Raw genomic sequence first — 22,575 nt, forward strand, 5'->3', positions numbered from 1 at the left:
ATTAGTAAGAGTATATCTCTGTAGTGTTGTGTTCCTTCTTAGCAGAATTTGTTAGTTACCCTTTTTATGTATTTCTGAATCGCCCAGTTCATCACTGTACAACCCAGTGTTCAAGAATATCATCTGAGATTTTGGTGAGGAGGAACCGTCCTTTGCCTGTTGAGTTGTGGGCTTGTATACGTAAGCCCTGATTTTGAATGTATAAAAGCTGTAAACTCTCTGTAACCTCAACCAAATGTCTCTTCGTCCCAGCTTGCATGCTGCTATTCAGCATGTGGGTTTTCAGTTTCTTATTCATTATGCTTTTGGTAAAGCTATGCTTCTTGAGTCTGCCTGTTAAGCGTTTCATGCTTTCAGTCCCACAAAAAGCAGGGTTCAGTGAAAGTTTTCAATGCTGTAAAGTGGAATACAGCTTTTCAGCCTCATGGATTTTTTTTTTTTTTTCTTTTTTCATGGGTGAGCTTTGGAGATGAGGGTATATAACACTAACAGATTTTTATTATTTATTTCAGGACTCTTTGACAGCCCTCCAGGATCTGATGATGCAAAGCTCATTGACATATTCTACCCAGGAGACCAGCAGTCTGTAACGTTTGGAACCAAATCCCGAGTGGGAATGGGAGGCATGGAAGCCAAGGTAGAAATACGGAATATTGGTTTTGTTATTGGGAAGGAAAGGGAGATGTGGAAAGGGAGACAGACGAGGTGATTGTGCAGGCGTTCAGATGGATCTTGACAGGCTACCGAAATGGGCAGACAGGAACCTTACCGAATTCAATTACGGGAAATGCCGAGCCCTACACCTAGGAAGGAACAACTCCATTCACCGGTATGGGCTGGGGAGTTGACTGGCTGGAAAGCAGGTTCACTGAAAACGATGTAGGGGGTCCTGGTAGACACAAAGTAGAATGTGAGCTAGCAATATGCCCTTTGGGCACAGCAGGCCAACAGCATCCTGGGTTGCATTAGAAAGAACAAAGCCAGCAGGTCAAGGGAAATGTTTATTTCCCTCTACTCAGCACTAGTATGACCACATCTGTAGAGTTGTGTCTGGTTCTGGACACCGCAGTACAAGAAGGACATGGCGTACTACAGTGAATCCAACAGAGAGCCATGAATATGATTAAAGAGTCGGAACATCTGTCACACTAGGAGGGGCTGAGAGCTAGGACCGTTTACCCCAGAGAAGAGAAGGTTTCTGTATAAATACCTGAAGGGAGGGTGTAGAGAAGACAGAGCCAGACTCCTCTCAGTGGTATTCAGGGAACAGATAAGAGGCAATGGGCACAGACTGAAATACAAGAAATTAAACTGAAATGTAAGAATTTTGCGGTGAGGTTGCTGAAGCACTGGAGCAGGTTGCTGGGAGAGCTTGTGGAATCTCAAATGTTTGGAGATGTTCAAAACCTGACTGCATGCTATCTTGAGTAACTTCCTCTAGTTGACCCTGCTTTGAGCAGGTGGTTAGACTATACGATCTCCAGAGATCCTTTCCAGCATCAGTTATTCTGCGAGTGCCCTGGAACGGTGTATGCGTTCCTTCAGCTTCTCTCTTAGGTCCATGTGAATTGAAAAGACCAACTAATGAATTACATTCCAGTAGTTTGTAAAATGTGACATTTGGAACTGTACTAAGTTGGTGTTTTAAATTAAAATAAGAGTCGGTCCTCACTTCTTTCTTATGTGATAATCCAAAGACTTTGGGAATCCCTGTCACTTGAATCTGATACGATACCTCTGTCTCCTGAGTTTGTACATGTGCTCTTTGCTTCTGAAGGATATATTGGTGGAGGCAAAGGTACTGTAGTTCTTGAGTACAAGATAGTAGAGGTGGGAGGGCCAATGGTTTTTAGTGCTGTGTACATTCAGATGCCCTCAGTATTCATTGCTGTGAGTGTATAAACACGGGTGTGGTGTGAGACTTCAGCATGTCTCTCGTGATGCTGGGATATGCACTACGGCAGTACTAGTTGATGTGGGTTTCCTAAGGACACCTCTGGAAGGTTGTTTGTAAGAACTGAAGTAGATTTTGACTAAGCAGGGAAAGACCAAAGTGAAATTCTTCACCAGTTATCTTATGTTTTATTTCCTTTTCTGACGATTCAGGTAAGGCATACTTCAGTATCGGAGCATGGACTGGAAGGTGGCAAAAAGAGGAGGAATTTGAGTGTTTTGTTTGTAACTATGGGAAGTACAGAGCTCATTTAGCAACAGCTTTCCCTTGATCTGGCTTCTGAAATAGTTTAAATGATTCCAGGTATTGAAGGGAAAGCTGCCAAGGTCAGAAAGTACTTGTATTGTAAAAATAATAATAATCTGTTAGAGGTATTTGGTATCTTTAAATCTGAGTCGCGTAGAGGCAAATCTCAATGCTGCTGTTGTAACAAAAATTTGTTACAGTTGAGAATTGGGTGATATTTCTGGAAAACTGTAACATCAATAATAGAATAAACAGATCATAGCTCAAAGTACAAATCTTGATTATCAGCATGAAATCTGAGCAGAAATGGAGCAGTTGATGGTCTTGTGGTAGTCGAATTTGATGTGATAGGCATATCCGACAGGTGGCATCTCCTGGTGAATATGGAGTAATACCTAATTGTAGAACCATATTAGGAAAGTGTAGAAGTGAGGAAGCAGAGAAGCTTTTGCAGTAAAATAAATGACATGTAATTAAATATAGTGGTGGGATAATGATGCCCATACCTTGATCGGGAAAAGAAACTAAGGAGACCACAGGCAGTACCTCTTCAGCAGGTAACATCTGGGATTTGGGTTTGTGTTTTTGTATTTTGGCATGAACCAGTGAAATGTTGGAGGGGGGGAGATCTTAGAGAAATCATGTTGTGATGCCTTAAAGAATGGCTCAGGTGTGTGGAAAGAGGCTAATCTTAGGACTAATCAGTACGTGGGCATTTCAAAGGACCCTTACTAATAAGGTAATCCTGCTGTAAACTAAACATTCTGTAGAAGGACTAAGCAAACTTCAGTATGCCAACACTGACGTTCAGAAAGAGAGCTCATGTTGTCCTTCATGTTAGGGCAATGCCTACAAAGATACTGCCTCTAAATTTCATAGAGCTCATGTTGATCATGATGCCTGCCTCCCCACCAACCCTCCATGACAGCCTTTAGCACACAGGTGATCTGCTAATATCATTGATTTCAGTTTCCATCTGTCTGTGAACATCAGATTGTTCTTGTTTCAGACTTCCTTCTTACCTCAGATCTCATGCGTGTTGCTTCTATACATTGCTTAGTATGCTGCAGTCCTGACACTTGAAGATGACTCCTAAATGCTATACTTACAGAATCTTCCTCCAAAATAACAACAAAAAGGGTGAAGAATGTCAAATAAAAAGCATATAATTCAAAACCGAAGAAGTGCAAAGTCTTCAAATGGAGCCTAGTGAAAGAAACAACTATTAAGACAATGGGCATACATCCAAGCAAAAAGTAGAAGCAAATAAATAAAAAATATGATGAGAACATGAACAGGAAATGTGAACAAAATAGGTAAAAACTTTGTGTGGAAACCTGAGTTACTCTTCAGCAAACTTCATAGCTTCACCAAAGGGTTATAAACAATGAGAATATCTCTACATCTTAACCAGACCCATGAGGAGTGCTTAGACTCATCAAACTTCAAAGGAGTAATTCAGACAGCTAAAGGTATTGAATAATATTTTAATGTTATATGGTAATGGCTAAGACCTGAGCAAGAACAGTGCTCTGCAGTACATCACATGGTCACTTAAAGGGGATTAATTATTGATGGCTAATCAATGTCAGGGAAAGTGGCAACAGAATCTTTTCAAAAAAGAAAATTGGGTTTCTTCAAACAGTAAGAAGAACTTGCAACATAAGGTAATGGTGAAAAAGAACGTATGACCAAAGCGCCCTTGCAGAAGTCTTGAAAAAAGCAGGCTGTTAGGAAAACTTGAAGTGTGCTCATAAAGTGGCAGCTGGTTAAGGAAGGGAAGGTAAAGCACAAATACATGATCTCATTGAATGCTACATTATGGAAATTCCTGAAGTGTGTTGAATGCTCTTTAAAGGAATAAATGATCAATTTGGAGACCAAAGTGGAGCAAGAAGTCTTTTTGAGAGTGGTGGTTTAAATAACAAGTGAATTTCCTGGAACTGGCTCTATCCTTCGTTGTAGGTGAAAGCAGCTCTGTGGGCCCTCCAAGGAGGCACATCTGTAGTGATTGCAAATGGAACCCACCCAAAGATCTCAGGTCATGTCATCACAGATATTGTGGAAGGGAAAAAAGTTGGAACTTTTTTTTCAGAGGTAAAACCTGCAGGTGAGTACAGAGGTAGTGTGTTCATTGAAGGTTGTAGAGATTTCCTGAAAGGTTAGAGTTAAAATTTGGCTAGACTTGTACAATAACTGGGAAACCACACTCTGCTTGAGAAATGGATTTTGAAAGGTATTTTCTAAAGTAGGAATAGAAAATGTTGAATCCTCTGCTCTGGTTCCCTCCAGCTGATAAACTGCTGCATCAGACTTTCATTTGAAGAACGCAATGAGTAGAATTTTTACCATTTTTAGCCTTAGTGGTTATCATCTAGTATTGAAGATTTCAGCGTGAAAATGTGGACATAGAATGTGCTGCTGAACTAAGATAGTGTTTAGTTTTATTTCTTATCATAAATTCCTTTTATGACTCAGTCTTCTGGTATGGTAGGTAGGAGTGTTTTCCTGCCACTGCATTGCTGGGACAGTGAACAATCACTGGAGAAAGTCAGACCAAAGATCCGTGACCTTAGCAGAATAGGACAAATACAGAGTGATAATTTTGACTTGCACTTTAAGCCAAGCGAATTTCTTTGCGTATAATAATCCTCAGTGGATTTCTTGTATGAATTTGTCGAATCGTTCTTTGAACCCGTAGAAAGACTTAGCATCCACAGGGCTCTGTGTCACAATAGTCAAGAAACTTAACTAGGTACTGTGTGTAAACTCTGGAGCTAGAACTATGTGAAGAACTGCTTGCTTTAATTTGGGTTTGGGAGGATGGGGAAGGCTTTGAATTTTCTTCCTGGTAGCTTCATTTGATGCCCCTACTGCCTTTATGGGTGATCAACCCCTGTTCAACTTTGAAGGTGTGAGACATCATCTTTCCCCTCATCATTTCTCTTCCATGTGAAAGAGGTTTGGTCTTAGACATTTTGTACTGAAGCTGTTCCAAAAACTTAGTCATTGCTGTTTCTCTTTTCAAAACTGTTTTCATTCTACTGTGGCCTTTTTGAGATGGGCAAAAATCAAAATTTCACATAGCATTCAAGATGCAAATGAAGCTTTAATTGATGAGATGGCAAGACTAACTGCATTTTGATAAGATTGATAATGTTTTCTGTTATGTTCTCTAGGCCTTTTCTAATAATTCCAAACATTTAATTTGGTTTTTGATGTTGATGTTCACTGACATGTTGTTTTCATAGTATTATTTTTTACAATACTAAGGTCTGATTTTCCTTTTCCCCTCTACATTGCTTCATGTTTATCTGGTTTGAATTACACTTGCTGTTTCATGGCCTAGTGACTTGGCTGCAGAGGAAATCACAGAATTGCAGGTTGGCTGAGGTTGGAAGGGACAGTATGACAGATGACAGGGTCATCTGGCCCTACCTCCTGCTCAATCAGGTTGCCCAGGACTGTGTATCTCCTAAAATGCAGACTCCACAACCTCCCTGGGCAACCTGTGCCGGTGCTCAATCATCCTCACAGTGCAAAAGTGCTTCCTGATGGGAGGCACCTCCTGTGTTTCAGTTTGTGTCCATTGTCTCTTGTCCTGGCACTGGGCACCACTGAAAAGAGCCTGTCTCCATCTTCTTCTTTACACCCTCCCTTTGGGTATTTCAGTATTCAGAATGTACTCTGATGAGATCTCCCCTGAGCCGCCTTCTCCAGGCTGACCAGTCCCAGCTCTCTCAGCCTTTCCTCATATGAGAGATGCTGCAGTCCCTTCATCATCTTTGTGGCCCTTCATTGGGCTCTCTCCACAGTGTCCATGTCCCTCTTGTACTGGGGAGCCCAGAACTGGGCACAGCACTCCAGGTGCGGCCTCAGCAGTGCTGAGTAGAGGGGCAGGATCACCTCCCTCGACCTGCTGGCAACGCTCCTCCTAAGGCCGCCCAGGACACCGTGAGCTGCCTTTGCAGCAAGGGCATGCTGCTGGCTTGTGTTCAGTTTGGTGTCCACCAGGACCCCTGGGTCCTCCCCTGAAAAGCTGCTTTCTAGGGAAAAAGTGAGATGGTGACACTTTTCGGTTAGTTCCACTATAATAAATTTGTATCGGCAGTAAAGCTTTTCATCTTGTGACCCCATTCTTAGTCACTTAGAAATATGGCAAACAGCAAAAGTCTCTGTGGAATTCACTGGCACTCTTCTGCTATTGTGGCAAGTGTTTACTCCAATCCTTTCTTTGTCTTCTATTTTCCAAAGAATACACTTCAGAAATTCAAGTAACTTTTTAAAATCAGCTATATCTGCTTACATACATGTTGCTTTTCTCAAAGAACACCAAAACATACCATACTTTGTAAAGTATGACTTCGCTTTAAAAAGCTTTTTTAACACTTCTTAAATAAGTCTAATTAATCATATGTCCACAAGTTCTTTTCTTAGACTTCCCACTATACCTCTTGATATTTTCTATAACATTGGAATTCCTGCTCTGGCAATTTCCATGGGACCCTTCTTAAATAGAGGTTGGGTCATATTTATCACCTTCAAGTCGTCTCTTTTACAGGCATTTTCAGGAGAGTTAAAAATTACAACTTAGGTTATCCATGAGCTACTTGCGAACTCTTTGGGGAAATAGTACCTGAACCTGGTGACTTTTTTTGAAATAGAAACAGAAGTAACCTGTTTGATATCATTTCAGTTTGAGATGCATTCTTTGAGGTCCTGCCAGAAAAAAAGAAAAAAAACCAAACACCACCTTTCTTCTATAGGAACCCTTCTAAAATGCATACAGGGAGAGACAGAGGGAAAGCAATTTTTCTGCAAGCTGTTACTCAGATTGGGTTTTGGCTTCCATTATTGTTTGTACATTCCCATGCTATTTGGTAGTCCTTTCTGTTTTCCTCAGTTAGATACTTAAACTTCTCAAAGTTTGTCTCCATTCTTTCAGTAGCCTACCATGCCCTGAGATGTATCTATCCTGGTGTTCTTTTGCCCTTTCTCAAGTCTTTTTGATACATGGTGCACACTTGCCTCTGACATGATCATCTTACAGAATCTCTGTGATGACTCTTTATGTTTGGGGACCATAGCAGTATTTTTGTGTCAGGTACAGATTTTCCTGTTTTAGCATACAACAGATTTCTTGAATATGTCTATTTAAGACGCTGTACCTGCTTTCCTGCTTTGAGCGAAGACTTGGAAGATGGAAGGGCTAGTGTTCACGTCCACATGTGCTGTTACTTTGTCTGCATAGCATATTTTTGGGTTTTTTGCAGGTCCTACAGTAGAGCAACAGGGTGAAATGGCTCGAGCTGGTGGCAGGACCCTGGCGGCTCTACAGCCTGAGCAGGTGACAGAACAATATGGCCTCACTTGTTAAGCTTGTGAATGTATGGCAAGCTTTACCACATGGATTTATAATACAAATGGGCCCCTTGGGACAAGAATCTATTCTTTGTGTGCCAGATCCATCATTTGGATTGTAGCATGCTTAAAGAGATGAGAAAAGCAGAAAGATAATGTGCCTTGGGGCTATGAAGTAATATATGCTGTCATGTGGGGTTTATAAAAATTTTAATAGCGTTGAATATCACACAGAAATTAATTGTGATCAGAGCTGCTGAAGAATTGAGTGGAATAACTTGCTCCGTTCACTCCTGGGTGTAGTGTATGCAAAAGAGGACCTGTAGACAAACAATTACTGCTCTGCAGCTGGGTAGGTAAAATGTGGCATCTGTTTTGAAGAAGACAAGGTGGTCTTAAATGAAGCACATTGTGGGTTTGGTGAAGAAGGCTGGGCGTGGAAAGCAAGATAATAAAAAGAAAAGTAAAGGTTGAAGCAGTGTTCAGCCTCATTTTTCAGTGTGGTGCAGGGTGGAAAAATCAGCTGGCCCCAAGTATTCAGGGAGTCAAGACAGTGAGAGGATGTGGTCAACATAAAGGGACTGAAGGGGAACAGATGTCAAATAGCATGGACTTTGTGTAAGAAGTCAGTTCAGAAACTGTTTTCTCTTTCAGAGAGCGGAGATTATTTATCGTCTTGCTGATTTACTAACTGACCAGAGAGAAGAAATTCTCTTGGCGAACAAAAAGGACTTGGAAGAGGCTGAAAATAAAGGTAATATTTCAAGTCATTCCATGGTAATCCTATTGTCTTGAACCTCTCTGGGCCTCGAAGGAAATGAGCAAAACTAGAATCTTCTCTCACCTGGGATTAGGTAGTATGGCTGTCACAGATTAGCGAACCCAGGACTTTGAGAGGTTGTCAGTGTAAATAGCTGCAGCTTCCTTAATTACGTAAAACAGATGCCTTCATCAGAGAAGATACTGAGGCCTTACAAAACACCAAGCAGTGTATTGTAAAAAAAAAAAAAAAAAATTAGTGCTCCATTTTGCCAAAGGAGACTAGCTTTAGAAATGGTATATAACAAAACGTATCTCTGTTATTGTCATGTGTGAAGTGAATATTTTCTGGGCTGGTTAAGATAATGTTTGGCTCCTGAGGGGAAGGTGGTCATCTCCATACTTAAATTCATGCTCTCCAAAAAGGACCGTGACCCCTTCTGACTGAGGAAGGCTCTCTTTAGGTGGCTTGGATTAAACCCATTCTTCTGTGTTAGATTGATGCATTCATTGAGAAGTTGGGATTGGGATGTGTACATACAGGGATAGCAAATGTATGAAAATGACACATCATGAATTGTAATACTTTGCGGAAGATGCCAGGGAACTATTTTCTACTGACCAGATTACTTGAGGGAACATTGCTGGGTTAACTAACTGTCTGAAAGTGTTCAGACTAGAAAATTCAGACAGTTCCTGCCCAGTCTGAACAGAAATGCTATGCATGCATCTGTGCTTTGGGATTTCTATCTGTAAAATAGAAAGTTGAAATTACTGCCTGAACCTTCCAGAAATACTGCAAGAGTAGAAATCTGTAAGAAATTCAGACATATAGCAGCACTTGAAATAGAACAGGCCTTACCTTTGTGGTTGTTGATGTTGCTTCATGTACAAATCACTTAAACCGCATTAAGTGAAAATGTGGTGGTGGGTGAAATCATTGTCACATTTGAGTGGTTTTATTATGGCTGCCGGACTTAATGCTGTGCATTTTTCATCTCGGGTAGGTTTCTTGCTACGGTGTGGGAAATACTTGAATTTTCCTTAGGTTCACCACTTGTTTAAGTCACTTTTGCTTGAGCCTAGGCAGACCAATATATCTCCAACACAATTTTTTCTTTCTTTTAGGGAGATTGGCACTTCCTTTGTTGAAACGTCTAAGTCTGTCTACATCAAAGCTGAACAGTTTGGCTATTGGTCTGCGTCAGATTGCAGCATCCTCGCAGGACAGTGTCGGCCGTGTAATTCGGCGAACACGAATAGCAAAAGACCTGGATTTGGAGCAGGTGACAGTGCCTATTGGTGTCCTTCTGGTGATCTTTGAGTCCCGTCCTGACTGTCTTCCACAGGTATGTAAGGAGGGCAGATTACACTGTTGGGAATTCTTTGATGACAAAAGAAAAGGGTATTTCTGTTGGTGAGCAACTGGGAGGCTACAAGAAGTCTTGTCTCAAAGGGCTCTTGCTTGGATTCTTCTAAAATTGATTTTGTTGGCATCCCTATTTTTTCCGGCAGAGATATTCTCAGGACTTGCTTCTGCAGTGTTTGAAGTTATTCAGGCGTGGGTTTTTTTTTTTTTCCTCTTTTTAAAACCTGACATATAGAAGAAGTTATCTTACATTCAGATGGTGCAGTTCCTGCATGTGTCTTACGAATGTACGTTCAGTGCTTGACTCACAGCTTGGGAGGCTCCTACCAATAAGTACTTGTTTTATCTGTCCATGCTGCATACAGCTAAACTGCAGGCTGGGATTAAACAGGAACTGTTGAAGACAGATGCTAGTAATTAACTGTAACTGTTAGAAATACATTATTTAAATAAATAAATAAATAAAAGGCCAAGCACAGAAAGCACAGAAGTTCCAGGTTTTGAGTGGTCTGTCCTGTACTGATACTGCTTGTGTGCAGTGAGGTGGAATGTTAGCTTTTACTCAGTTGTAGTGAGATGGATGTGAGGAAGAACGGTGTTTTTAGAACTTAAAGTACTGAAGTTGCTGGAAAAGCTAGTGAAAATCTCAAATAGTGTACTGTAAGTGAATATCATTTATCTTGTGCCAGGAATAAGGCAGGTATCTTAAAGGCAAATACCTCATACAGAGAGAAAATTAGAAAGGCAAAAGCTCAGCTAGAACTAAATCTGGCCACTATCGTAAGGGACAACAAAAAATGTTTTTACAAATATGTTAACAGTAAAAAGAATCCCAAGGAGAATATCTATCCTTTAATGGATACAGAAGGGAACGTAGCAACCAGTGATGAGGAAAAGGCCGAGGTACTTAATGCCTTCTTTGCCTCAGTCTTTAATAGTGAGTCCAATCATCCTCAGGGTACTCCACCTCATGAGCTGGAAGGTAAGGATGAAGAGCATAACATACCCCCCTTAATCCAGGAGGAATTGGTTAGGGACCTGTTACGCCATCTGGACACTCACAAATCTATGGGACCTGATGGGATCCATCCAAGAGTACTGAGGGAACTGGCAGAGGTCCTTGCCAAGCCACTCTCTATCATCTATCAGCGTTTCTGGTCAACAGGGGAGGTCCCAGAGGACTGGAGGCTTGCCAATGTGACTCCCATTTATAAGAAGGGTCGGAGGGAGGATCCGGGGAACTACAGGCCTGTCAGCCTGACCTCGGTACCGGGAAAGATTATGGAACGGTTTGTCTTGAGAGCACTCACACGGCAGCTCCAGGATAAGAGGGGGATCAGGCCCAGTCAGCATGGGTTTACAAAAGGCAGGTCCTGCTTGACCAACCTGATCTCCTTCTATGACCAGGTGACCCGCCTAGTGGATGAGGGAAAGGCTGTGGATGTTATTTTCCTAGACTTCAGCAAGGCCTTTGACACTGTCTCTCATGGCATACTCCTTGAGAAGCTGGCGTCTTGTGGCCTGGATAAGTGCACTATTCGCTGGGTGAAAAACTGGCTGGATGGCCGAGCCCAGAGGGTAGTGGTGAATGGGGTGAAATCCAGTTGGCGACGGGTCACGAGTGGTGTTCCCCAGGGCTCGGTGTTGGGCCCTGTTCTGTTTAATATCTTTATTGATGATTTGGATGAGGGGATTGAGTGCACCCTCAGCAAGTTTGCAGACGACACCAAGTTGGGAGGCAGGGTCGATCTGCTTGAGGGTAGGGAGGCTCTACAAAGAGATCTGGACAGGCTGGATCGATGGGCTGAGGCCAATTGTATGAAGTTTAACACGGCCAAGTGCCGGGTCCTGCACTTCGGTCACGGCAACCCCACGCAGCGCTACAGGCTTGGGGAAGAGTGGCTGGAAAGCTGCCCGGCAGAGAAAGACCTGGGGGTGCTGGTTGATAGCCGGCTGAATATGATCCAGCAGTGTGCCCGGGTGGCCAAGAAGGCCAATCGCATCCTAGCCTGTGTCAGGAACAGTGTGGCCAGCAGGAACAGGGAGGTGGTTGTTCCCCTGTACTCGGCACTGGTGAGGCCGCACCTCGAGTCCTGTGTTCAGTTTTGGGCCCCTCACTACAGGAAAGACATTGAGCTGCTTGAGCGTGTCCAGAGAAGGGCAACCAAGTTGGTGAGGGGCCTTGAGCACAAGTCTTATGAGGAGCGGCTGAGGGAACTGGGGTTGTTCAGTCTAGAAAAGAGGAGGCTGAGGGGAGACGTTATCGCTCTCTACAACTACCTGAAAGGGGGTTGTAGTGAGGTGGGTGTTGGTCTCTTCTGTCAGGTGTCTGGAGATAGGACAAGAGGAAATGGCCTCAAGTTGAGGCGAGGGAGATTTAGGTTAGATATTAGGAAAAATTTTTTTTACTGAGAGGGTTGTCAAACATTGGAATGGGCTGCCCAGGGAAGTGGTTGAGTCACCATCCCTGGAGGTATTCAAAAAGCGAGTGGACAGGGTACTCCAGGGCATGGTTTAGGGGGCATGGTTAATGGTTGGACTTGATGATCCTGAAGGTCTTTTCCAACCGAAATGATTCTATGATTCTATATGATTCTATGATTCATCTGCAGTGCTGTGTGGGAGTAATGCTGTGAGTAAATGCTGTTATAATGCATGAAAATACAGGGGCTGAACTAATGTTGCAGAGGCAACCTTGATCTTATTTTCTAACTCCCGACTACTTTACTGAGCAATTGTAGTAGATTTTGAAAAGAAAACAAAAGAACTTCATTATCAACACTATTTCCCACAATTAATGTTAGGTGTCTAGGAAGATTGATTGAGGAGTTCTCTAACATATGAGCAGGTCTTTGAGGAGAAAGTGATGGGTACAGACACTTTAAAAGGAAGTGAGACTCAATCAGTGGACAGCTTGGTACTTCATGCCTGAATTTTGTGAGTGGTCCCCATTTCATACTGAAAGGGAGTATATGCTTTAGGCAAAGTTCCCGTGAAATGAAAAGGCACTAGTCTCCCTTGTCTACCATCATTAGCTCCTTGCTGCTAGCTCTGTTCTTCATAGATAACCAGTATGTTTCCTTGTTGAATTCTAGTCTGTCTTCTGGACTTCAACCCTGGTCTCTTGCCTTGCGTAGTTGGTCTCCATCTTTCTCTTCCCGTTTATCTTATCATAAAACTTAAACCAGACTGACTCTTGCTGGCTTTCTTTCTGTCTTTGTTTTACAGACTTGGAATAGCTTGTCTTGGTCGTTGCTTTTCTTCCTGCCAGCTTCCTGTCCTCATACTCACATCAGGTCCTCTGATGCAGCTTCAGAGGATCATCTTTGATACCTCTGCATTTGAATTGCATGGTTTCTGTCCCATGCTATAGCTGATAGTAGGATGGTCTCTGAGTGCAGAGGAGCAGTTCCCTCCTCTTAGTTTACTACTGCATCTCATGCTTGTTTGGGTAAGCAATTACAGGGGAAATTTGACTTTGCCCTGGAATAGAGCATGCTCGATTTGCTCGCTGGAGACAGCTTACACAGAGTTAGGTCAGTGCCCGGAGTTCAGTCTTGGAGTTGCAGTAAAGGTGAAACAATTGCAGATTACCGGTTAAGATTTAATAAGCTTCTAATGAGCATACACAAATAGCATGTTTGCCTCTAATACTTACAAGGCCAAAGTGCAAACATTTTTCACAGACTGCTTCCTATAGATTCTACCAAATGCTCTAAAGTATAGTCATGCTCTACTATTCTTTGAAGGGACTGAACTGTTTTGAAACCCTTATCTTCTGTTCTCATTTTAATCACACAGTTTTTTGTGTCTGAATTCTTGATTTTTTTTTTCTTTTTGTTTTTTCGAATCAGTTCATAACCTTTCTTTTAATCTTATGCCTGCAGAGCGGAATTCTTTATTTAAATAAGCTTATTTGTTTAGCTTTCTCTTGTGATACTGACCTTTGGAGAGGCAGATACTTACAAGATACTTTCAAAATACAATCAGACTGCTTTTTAGTGTCTAGTTTTATAAGTTAGAAAGATGCACAATATCTATGTAAGGCAGGCTTCCTAGACTATTATACTTAGTGTTTTTTTCTGAACTATTTCTTATTTTTCAATATTCTTTTCAAATTGCTGACAGCAGGATGAGGTAGAGTATCAAACATTGTGATTGTTGTTATCCATTTGATATTAGAAGGGGAAAGGAGGCGATCTGAGAACATGTATCTGTTGGGTTTAACATTTTTCTGCATGAATCAGCATCTAAAGTGTGCCACTAAGCTAACTGCTTGTTAGGTGAGAGCCTGGCTAATTCTGGCATCCTCATCTCAACAGCATACAATTGATATATTAATGAGTGCAGGTTTGGTGATGATACATACAGATGATGATAATGATACAGATGATCTTTCCCAGAAGATAGAAATACAGTAAAATAACTTCAAATGCTTAATTTGTTCATTCTAAAAGGTTCTGGAGAGGAGGTGATTTTGTTTTCTAAAGGAGTATATGTTTGTTGGGTTTTTTTTCCCCAAAGAAGTGGACAAGTTGCGAGGCCGTGGTGAATGGGATTGGAGTGAGGAAGACAAAAAGGGATACAAAAGTAAAATAAGTCTGGGAAGAGAGCTTTATCGTGTCTGACATACTCCTAGGTAGAAAAGAATAAAAAACCTGAAACAACAAAAAAACCTACCACCACCCCTGTGTTAAAGAGGTTTTCTGTTTAGTAGTGAAAACACCAATAAGAACTAGTGTCTGGAGATTGAATGAATTGGGTATATGTTTTCAACAGCAGAAGTAATTTTTTTATTTAACTTCCAAAAAGCGGTGGCTTCTTTAGAGCATTTTTTTTGAAGTATGGTCTAGTTGTGTTGCTGGACTCAAATGGTGAAATCTGGCACCTTAAATGGAAAGGCAACAATATCAGTCGGTTCCTTCTGGTTATAAACATGAAAGCAAACCATCATGCAGGTGATGCTGGGCCTATTGTCTAGAAGGTTTTTTTCCCCGACTTATGGCAAGTGTTGTCTATTTATGATTTCTGTTTTAGACACCACAATGAAAATGTTCTTCTTGCTCGTAGGAAGAGCTCATTAGCTACTTCCTGCCAGAATGGTTAGGGACAAGAGTTCTTGCACCTAAAATTATTCTTGGGGTGATTGCCCACACAGCTACCCAGTTCATACCAGAGCCTATGTCCAGGGTTTCCTCTGACTTGTGCACTGCAGTCTCCCCCTGGCAATAGTACCCTGAAAACTGAAGTTTGTTCCTGAAACACTTAACACATTTCCTTTCTGGAGTTAAATGTGCTGTTACTTGTAATGATTTTTTGGTGCCATAAAATGAAAATCGTAGATTAAAATTGAGTAAATCAACAGGATAAAAATCCTGTTCTTAGTCTCTTTTGTGGGTGTTGTTCTGACAGAAGAGACAGATTAATTTTCTCTCTCTCTCTCTCTTTTTTTTTAAATAACTTCTTTTCTGACAGGTGTCTGCTTTGGCCATAGCCAGTGGAAATGGTTTACTACTTAAAGGAGGGAAAGAGGCAGCACATAGCAATCAAATCCTTCATCATCTGGCGCAAGAAGCACTCTCCATTCACGGAGTCAAAGATGCAGTGCAACTAGTAAGTGCCTAGAATTAAATCAACGATATCTTTGCTATGGTACGTATAAAAAGTATGGGCAGAACTTGAGAGTTCAAACTGTAGACTGTTTGTATTGCAACTACCACAGGTGAACACAAGAGAGGAAGTAGAAGATCTCTGCCGTTTGGATAAGCTGATAGATCTAATCATTCCGCGTGGTTCATCACAACTAGTCAGGAATATCCAGAAAGCCGCTAAGGGAATCCCAGTGATGGGACACAGCGAAGGGATCTGTCATGTGTATGTGGACACGGATGCCAGTGTTGAGAAGGTCACACGAATAAGTAAGCTGGGAGAGCGTGACTTGAATCTCATGGGTGTAATTGAACTTCGTATTTGAAGTATGCAGTATGGTTATGGTAACTGATGATTCATATGCTATTCAAAATCTTTGTCATAAATGTTATGTAACCAATTATCTACTCTTAAACCTCAGTCAGAGACTCAAAGTGTGAATATCCTGCTGCCTGTAATGCTCTGGAAACTCTCTTAATTCATCGAGACTTGCTGAGAACCCCGTTGTTTGATCAGATCATAGACATGTTGAGAGTGGAACAGGTTAGTCACTCATACTTGTGTTTTGCGGTTTTGTTTTTTTTTTCCTAACAGTTTAGAAGCATTTGGTCTGGCTGGTGTAGCCCTGTTTAGTTTTATGATGGCATAACACTTGATCTATCCATATGTCTCTCTGTACATGTAAATGAACTTACGGAGATCTTTCTCTGCTTTTCCACTCAACCCCAAGTTTTTTTCCATGGAAATGATTTGAAAGCAGCTTCTTCAGGACAGCTACGTGCCATTATTGGGATACAAATACTTCCTTTTATATAGCAAAAATCATCTTCCGCCTTAGAAGAGCCTATACGCAACCCCTTCTCTGCCGTTCTTAATTCTGACTTAATTGCTGTTAACCTCCCAGACACAAAGCCTATTCTTGAATCTATTAATTTAGCTTCTTACCAAGTGAATTCCCTTTCTGTTTTTCTCCTTTCTGAATCTGCTTCATCCACATTTTTTTTTTAAACCTTTCATCTTGCATGCCCTTTATCCCCACCTGTTTTCCCTCCTAGTATGTCAAAGAAACAGTGAAAGGCCAGTATGCTAATTAGTTGTCTTGACGTGGGCAATGTTTTGTCAGTAAAGGTAGTAGAGATGCATCGGGAGAGAAATATCCATGAAGGCAGTATGAATTGCATACAAATCAAGGATTTTCACACAGCTGTATGTATTTGGCAAATAGAGTGTACAGGCAGTGATTAATGCAGGTAAAATAGAGAGGCTGTATGTTTTAGTGATGTTGAAAGGGTCATAGGAAAAGAAGCTGATAGGTAGTCAGGATCAAGTCCTCACTTAATGGATTTTTTTCATGTCTGATTGTTTCTTGGGAAGGGTAGAGTGAAGGGTAGATCTCTGGATTTTGGATGGAAGGAATGTGAGGACTAGTGTATTTCCACCCCCCCCCCCCCAGCTCCTAATACAGTGGGGAGGATGTTACCTCTGTCTATGACCTGACAACAAGCAACATGCAAATAGTGAGCAGGATTATGCAGTTAAAGTAATTTATAGTTGCACAAGAAAATGCTGGTGTACAGATACCTTCTTAAAAGCCTTCAAATTTCAAATTTTGCAGATTTGTGCCTTATTCCCATTTATGTTTGTCTTGTCAAAATTTCCTGTGTTTCATTTGCATGGGGATTTCTCTGCTGTATCAGTTCTAAATTATCTCTCATTGTTAGGTGTCTTGGCTGCTATGATTAATCTCAGAGGTTGGTAATGTGTTAGATCTTCTTTATAACAAATGAAAAATATCTGTGTGAGTTTTCTTGTTTTGGACCCAGTAACCCCTTTTTGTTTGAAACATGCTTCAGAGAGGGCTGGTGTCAGTTTACAAAATAAAAGGGTAAAAGCTGTTCAAGATCTTAAGTCTGTTGTAGGTGCAAACTTAGAAGCGTTCCTATAGTTATGCTCTGCACTGCAGTTGCTTTCTTAAAACAAGGGCTGGCTGCAATATTTTAGCTGTTTTCCCAGTACTAGCGTTGTACTGTCCTCCTGCCTGATGACTTTCTAAGTGATGCGATTGCTTTAAATAATTTGAAATGAGTCCTGAACTAGGAGCATGTCATGGTAGGTAGCCAACCTAGCATGTCTGCTATTGTACCTTGTTGCTAGTTCACCAATCTGCTAAGTTTCCCAAAGTGTAGACTTATTTTTCTTACACTGCATGCAGTGAATGTTTGATTCACAAATGCTGACCCCAGTCAGCAGCTAAGGAAGCACCATCCAGCTGCTTGCTCACTCTCCCCTGCCCCAAGTGGGATGGGAGGAGAGAAGAAGAGGAGGAAAAGCAAGGAACGTTGTGGGTTGAAAGAAAGACAGTTTGATAAGCGAAGGAAAGAGGAAGAAGAAAGGGGAAGAAGAGGGGAAAAAAACCCAAAACCCCAACCCCCCAAAACCCACACAAGTGAGGCAAAGCTAATTACTTACCATCTGCCACAGGTAGACCAATGCCCAGTCAGTCTCTGAGCAATGCCTACCTTCTTCAAAAAAACCCCCTCCCCTCAGTTTGTATTGCTGCGCATGACATTACATGGCATGGAATACCCCTTTGGTCAGTTTGGGTCAGCTACTGTGGTTGTGTCCCCTCCCAAGTTCCTGCGCATTCCCAACCTTCTTGCTAGGGGGACAGAGTGGGGGAAAAAGAGAAAGCCTTGACGCTTTGCAAGCTCTGTTCAGCAACAGCCAAAAAATTGGTGTGTTTTCAACACTGTTTTGGTCACAAGTCCCAAACCTAGCACCATAGGGACTGCTATGAAGAAAATTAACTCCATCCCACAGAGGGTACAAGAAGCCACACTTTCACCTGGAAGGCATTGGTATGGTCAGTGGCACAAAAAGTTTCTGGTATTGCAGGTGAAGATTCACGCTGGCCCAAAGTTTGCATCTTACTTGACATTCAGCCCTTCAGAAGTAAAATCTCTCCGCACAGAATATGGGGACCTGGAGTGCTGCATTGAGGTGGTGGACAGTGTCCAAGAAGCTGTTGAACATATCCACAAGTACGGAAGTTCTCACACGGATGTTATCATCACAGAGAATGGTTAGTGATCAATCTGCTTCCTTAACTGTTTTGGTTTGCCAATTCTTGGTGTTACTGTAACTTCTTACATTGCGGTAGTGGTTCTTCTCTTGGGTCTGTAGTAGGCATAATCAACTGGAGGCCTATGAGCTAAATGTGCCTAGAGTCGTGTTTAGCTCAGAGAAAACAGATTGTGTGGCCCTTATTCCAGGATGTTAAGGAATGTGCTTGAGCAATTGGCCAATGGCAAGTCAGCACATGCTCTTGCCAGACAAATTGCTTTGTGTTCCTGTATTGTGCAGACTTAACAGCATCAGAGGGTTTTGCAGGAACATCTCCTGAATCCTGGAGATGTCTTTAGGCCTCTGAAGGCTGATGAGGTGAGCTTCTATAGTACCTTAATGGAGGGAATAGGGAGATCAGACTTTATCCACTTTGTCTTCCCACGTCATTTTTATATCTTGCAAACAAGGACGAGAATGCTTTCCTCCTACCTCTCCCAGTCCTTTACTTCCCACTTCTGCATCCCTAGTATAAAAGCTGCATTTATCTCAATTCACAGTTTCTAGCCTCTGTTGTGAACTTGTGCTCCTTTGTGCAGCTCTGTGCTGCTCCCATCCCTAGCACCTGTCCTGCATGCAGTTTGAACACTGTGCCAGTTCAAAACCTAGCTAGAGCTGTGCCCAGCCAAAGGTTGACTCTCCGACCAAACCAAGCCTGGAACTCCTGAGGATCAGCTGCAGTAAGGTCGTGTTGATCTGGGGCTGACCAGTGTGTGAGTCAAGCAGGCTTCTGTTTACCTCCTGCCGAGCTTAAATGAGTGTCACTAATAGGCATGCATTTGATACTGTAACCCACTGCCACAAGACCTGGTGCACTAGTGATTTGCTAGGGAGTGTACTGGAAATAGAGCTGATCTTAAAGTTCATCTTATTGGTAAGGGCCACTGACCTGCAGCTCACAGCCCTACAGAGAATGGAGTCCTCCAGAGAAGTAAGACTTGCATAATTTTGCTTGAGCTTGCTTAGGTCTTGCATGCTCTGTGTTAAACTGGGTTAGTAAGCTGATTTCATGTGGTATGTCTGCATTGTATTTCCCAAGTATTACCTGCAATAGCAATTTAATTTTGGATTTTTCATTATCTGGAACAATTCCATGTTTGTGATGAATTGAGAGCTGACTGTAGTTTAACTGTCTCAGTTTGACTGCAAAACGTTGTTTGGAGCAGCTTACTGCTCCTTTCATATCCTTTCTCCCCAGTTATACAACTATCCCTGTTTGCAGGTTCTAGACTGGATGTATTTAGAATTAGACATCTTTTTGCTTTCTTCTAATCTTTGCAAGCTTCTTGTAACGTTTGCAGCTCTGTCTACTTGATAAGCATACTGGGAAGAAGATATAAATGAACATGTCTTAGCCCAGGCTGTTTAAATACTGTCTGATAAGGTTGCATGTGAAAGTTGTATTTTTATATCTGTTCACTGTATTACGTTGTTGTTTATTGGAGTGCCTGATCGTTCTGTACGTACTGGATTTTATTTTTCTCTCTGCCTCTTTCCCAGAGAAAACAGCGGAGTTCTTCCTCCAGCATGTGGACAGTGCTTGTGTTTTCTGGAATGCCAGTACCCGATTCTCTGACGGCTATAGATTTGGACTTGGTAAGAGAGAAAATACTGCAGGGATGTGACTGCAGGATTTGCTGTTGTGTGAAAAGTGTGGCAGTCTGAATCCTGGAAGATAGGATTAGTCTCCGATCTTGCTGTCTAACGTAAGGTTTTCAGGAAAGGTACCGCAGGAAAAGTTGAAGCCTAGACGTTTCCTCCACATGGAAGAGCAGGTGTTTTAGTATCTTTTTCCTGCCAGAACTAGCTAATACTGCTATACAGACTATGTAGAATAATTTAGCAGTACGGAGCAAAGATGTTTGGATCCTTTGAAGCGCTATTCAATCAGAATAAAGTATGCTGTATGCATGTAATGATTGAACAATGCAACACAGGATCTGAAATTGGTGAACAGTTGTTTTGTTGTTGTTTATCTTTCTAATGGTGCTGTGAAGAATGCCATGCTTCATTCCTGCTGGGCAGACTGAGCTGTTGTCCAGTGTGCCAGCCCTGCAGTGTTGAGGAATGAAAGGCAGGAATCAAACTGATTATCAACTGCTTAAATAAACAGGTGCACCGACTGTGAATTGTACAAGACAAGGGAAACATTCTTTCCTGAGGTAGAAATTCAGAAATCTCTGTAGCAGGCTATTACTGTGTCAGCTAGAACATTCAGTGTTCCTTGTGATTAAAAAATTCTAGTCAGGGTCTTGCAATATCTCCTCAATATGATAAAAAGGACATAAGATCACAATCTGACTAATTTAGCTTGCGTTTGGTTGGTTTTTTTGGTTTGTTTTTTTTTTTTTTAAGGATTAAACCCTCAGGAAACAAGTCTAAGATCCATGTAAGAGATACCTCTCTCTTGCATCTTCCTCTCTAAAAGTAACTCTGTGGCAGCCAAAAGTATCAACGTTACAATTTATAATGTAATAGTTAAGCTCCTCTAACTTTTAAATCACGTAAACATAACTTCTGGCATTTGGAGAGGAGCAGAGAAAAGCAGGTCACTGAAAGGCAGGCAGCTGTTTTTACATAAAGGTGCAAAACTGCTTTGTATGAAGTGAACATCTGAGGATTAACTGCCTTTATCTTGTGTGCTTCCTGCAGGTGCTGAAGTGGGAATTAGTACTTCTCGTATCCATGCACGTGGACCAGTGGGAATTGAAGGACTCTTAACTACAAAGTGGTTGCTGAGGGGGAACAATCATGTTGTTTCTGACTTCTCAGAGCATGGCAGCATGAAGTATCTTCATGAGAGCCTCCCTCTCCCTCAGAGAAATACCAACTAAGAACATTGCAGGGAGGGGTGGGACACCCCAGGGATATAAATATTTCCTGAAGATGTTTAGGCTTCAGGGTACTCTCTGGGGATGGAGTTTGTTTTTCATCTTCAGGAATATTGTTCTCGGTCACTGTGCAGTACAGTGAATACAAAATAATCTCATCTATGAGGTGGTTTGTTTTTTGGTTTTTGTTTTTTTTTTTTTCCCCCCTGCCTCTTTCTTTTTCCTTAGATAGTATCTGCAAACTGACCTCACTTTTCCCGGAGACAGACTTCTTCAAAACATACAGGTAACATAAGGAAAGATTTAAACACCTGCCGCATTCGTCTTTTATCCCAGTGCTCCCTATAGCAAATATGCTTGGTGGTGGAACATAATTTTTTTTCTTAAGTTTTTGTTTTATCCAAATATCTGTTCTGGAGAACGAACTTGAGAGTTTTTTTTCTTCAGTCTTACGATCTTGGCAGCTCTTGAAAGCCAGAAAGCTTTATGCTTACTTTCTTTGTATTTGATTACTCTTGTGATAAGGGGAATAGATGTTCCAAATGCATAGTAAGCTTTTGACCAAGAAACCTTTTATATCTAATTTCTTTGTATTGTTGACTACTGTAGCTAACACGACTGCCCACTACGTGAATTTTGTTACTTATTTGTACCGACGCTGTGTTTCTCTTTGGTTTTGTATAAAACTTAACCTTCCCCAACCCCTTCTCCGAAAGCAGTAGTACTTCGACCTTGGCTTTTCCGAATAAAGCTCCGAAGAAACGCTTCCCTTCGTTCACGGCAGCGCCTGGGTTCAGGCTCGCGGCGCTCAGCGCAGCTCTCCCGTGCTCGCAACCGGGCACGGCCGGCGGCCGGGCGCTGCTCCGCCCTACTCGCCCAACCGTACCGCTGTACGCGCCGCGGCTCAGCGCCGCGTCCGGCCGCTGCGGCGCGCACAGGCGCGAGTGGGCCGCGCCGCCAGCGCCGGGGCGGGACCCCTGCGGTGCCGTGCCGCGAGGGCGCCGTTTCCGCCTCCGCCCGCTTCTCGCAGCCGCTGGCTCAGGCCTGTCTCCCGCCACCGGCGCATGCGCGGCGCTGAGGGGAGCGGCGCCCCAGGTCGGCGTACGCGCCGTGCAGAGGGGGCAGCACGGCGGGGCTCAAGGTGCGATTCCCCTCCTCGCGGACGCTGAGGGCCTGCGGACACCGGCGAGGCGAGGGAGACGCTTCGGTAGCGGTGGATGTCTCCCGGTCGCTGGAGGCGGCACGGCAGGGGACCTAAGCCCGGCACCGGGGGGGCCGCGACG

The 22,575-nt window shown here is 42.5% G+C and overlaps 1 protein-coding gene across 8 annotated transcripts in view; it reads left to right on the plus strand.

Moving 5' to 3' along the window:
• ALDH18A1 (aldehyde dehydrogenase 18 family member A1) overlaps positions 1 to 22,058 on the plus strand; it is a 43,069-nt gene extending 21,011 nt beyond the window's left edge. For all 8 annotated transcript variants that reach the window (XM_052798439.1, XM_052798442.1, XM_052798438.1 and 5 more), the window contains 11 exons: positions 513 to 637; positions 4,166 to 4,310; positions 7,474 to 7,547; positions 8,216 to 8,315; positions 9,449 to 9,669; positions 15,165 to 15,302; positions 15,412 to 15,607; positions 15,760 to 15,881; positions 18,234 to 18,420; positions 19,962 to 20,057; positions 21,114 to 22,058. In XM_052798439.1, the coding sequence (XP_052654399.1) occupies positions 513 to 637; positions 4,166 to 4,310; positions 7,474 to 7,547; positions 8,216 to 8,315; positions 9,449 to 9,669; positions 15,165 to 15,302; positions 15,412 to 15,607; positions 15,760 to 15,881; positions 18,234 to 18,420; positions 19,962 to 20,057; positions 21,114 to 21,295 (1,586 nt within the window). In that variant the 3' untranslated portion in view covers positions 21,296 to 22,058. The remainder of the gene's footprint in view (positions 1 to 512; positions 638 to 4,165; positions 4,311 to 7,473; positions 7,548 to 8,215; positions 8,316 to 9,448; positions 9,670 to 15,164; positions 15,303 to 15,411; positions 15,608 to 15,759; positions 15,882 to 18,233; positions 18,421 to 19,961; positions 20,058 to 21,113) is intronic.
• The last annotated feature ends 517 nt before the right edge of the window (positions 22,059 to 22,575 follow it).

The sequence above is a fragment of the Harpia harpyja genome, chromosome 10, assembly GCF_026419915.1.
Source record: "Harpia harpyja isolate bHarHar1 chromosome 10, bHarHar1 primary haplotype, whole genome shotgun sequence".
In the NCBI taxonomy this organism is placed as follows: Eukaryota; Metazoa; Chordata; class Aves; order Accipitriformes; family Accipitridae; genus Harpia; species Harpia harpyja.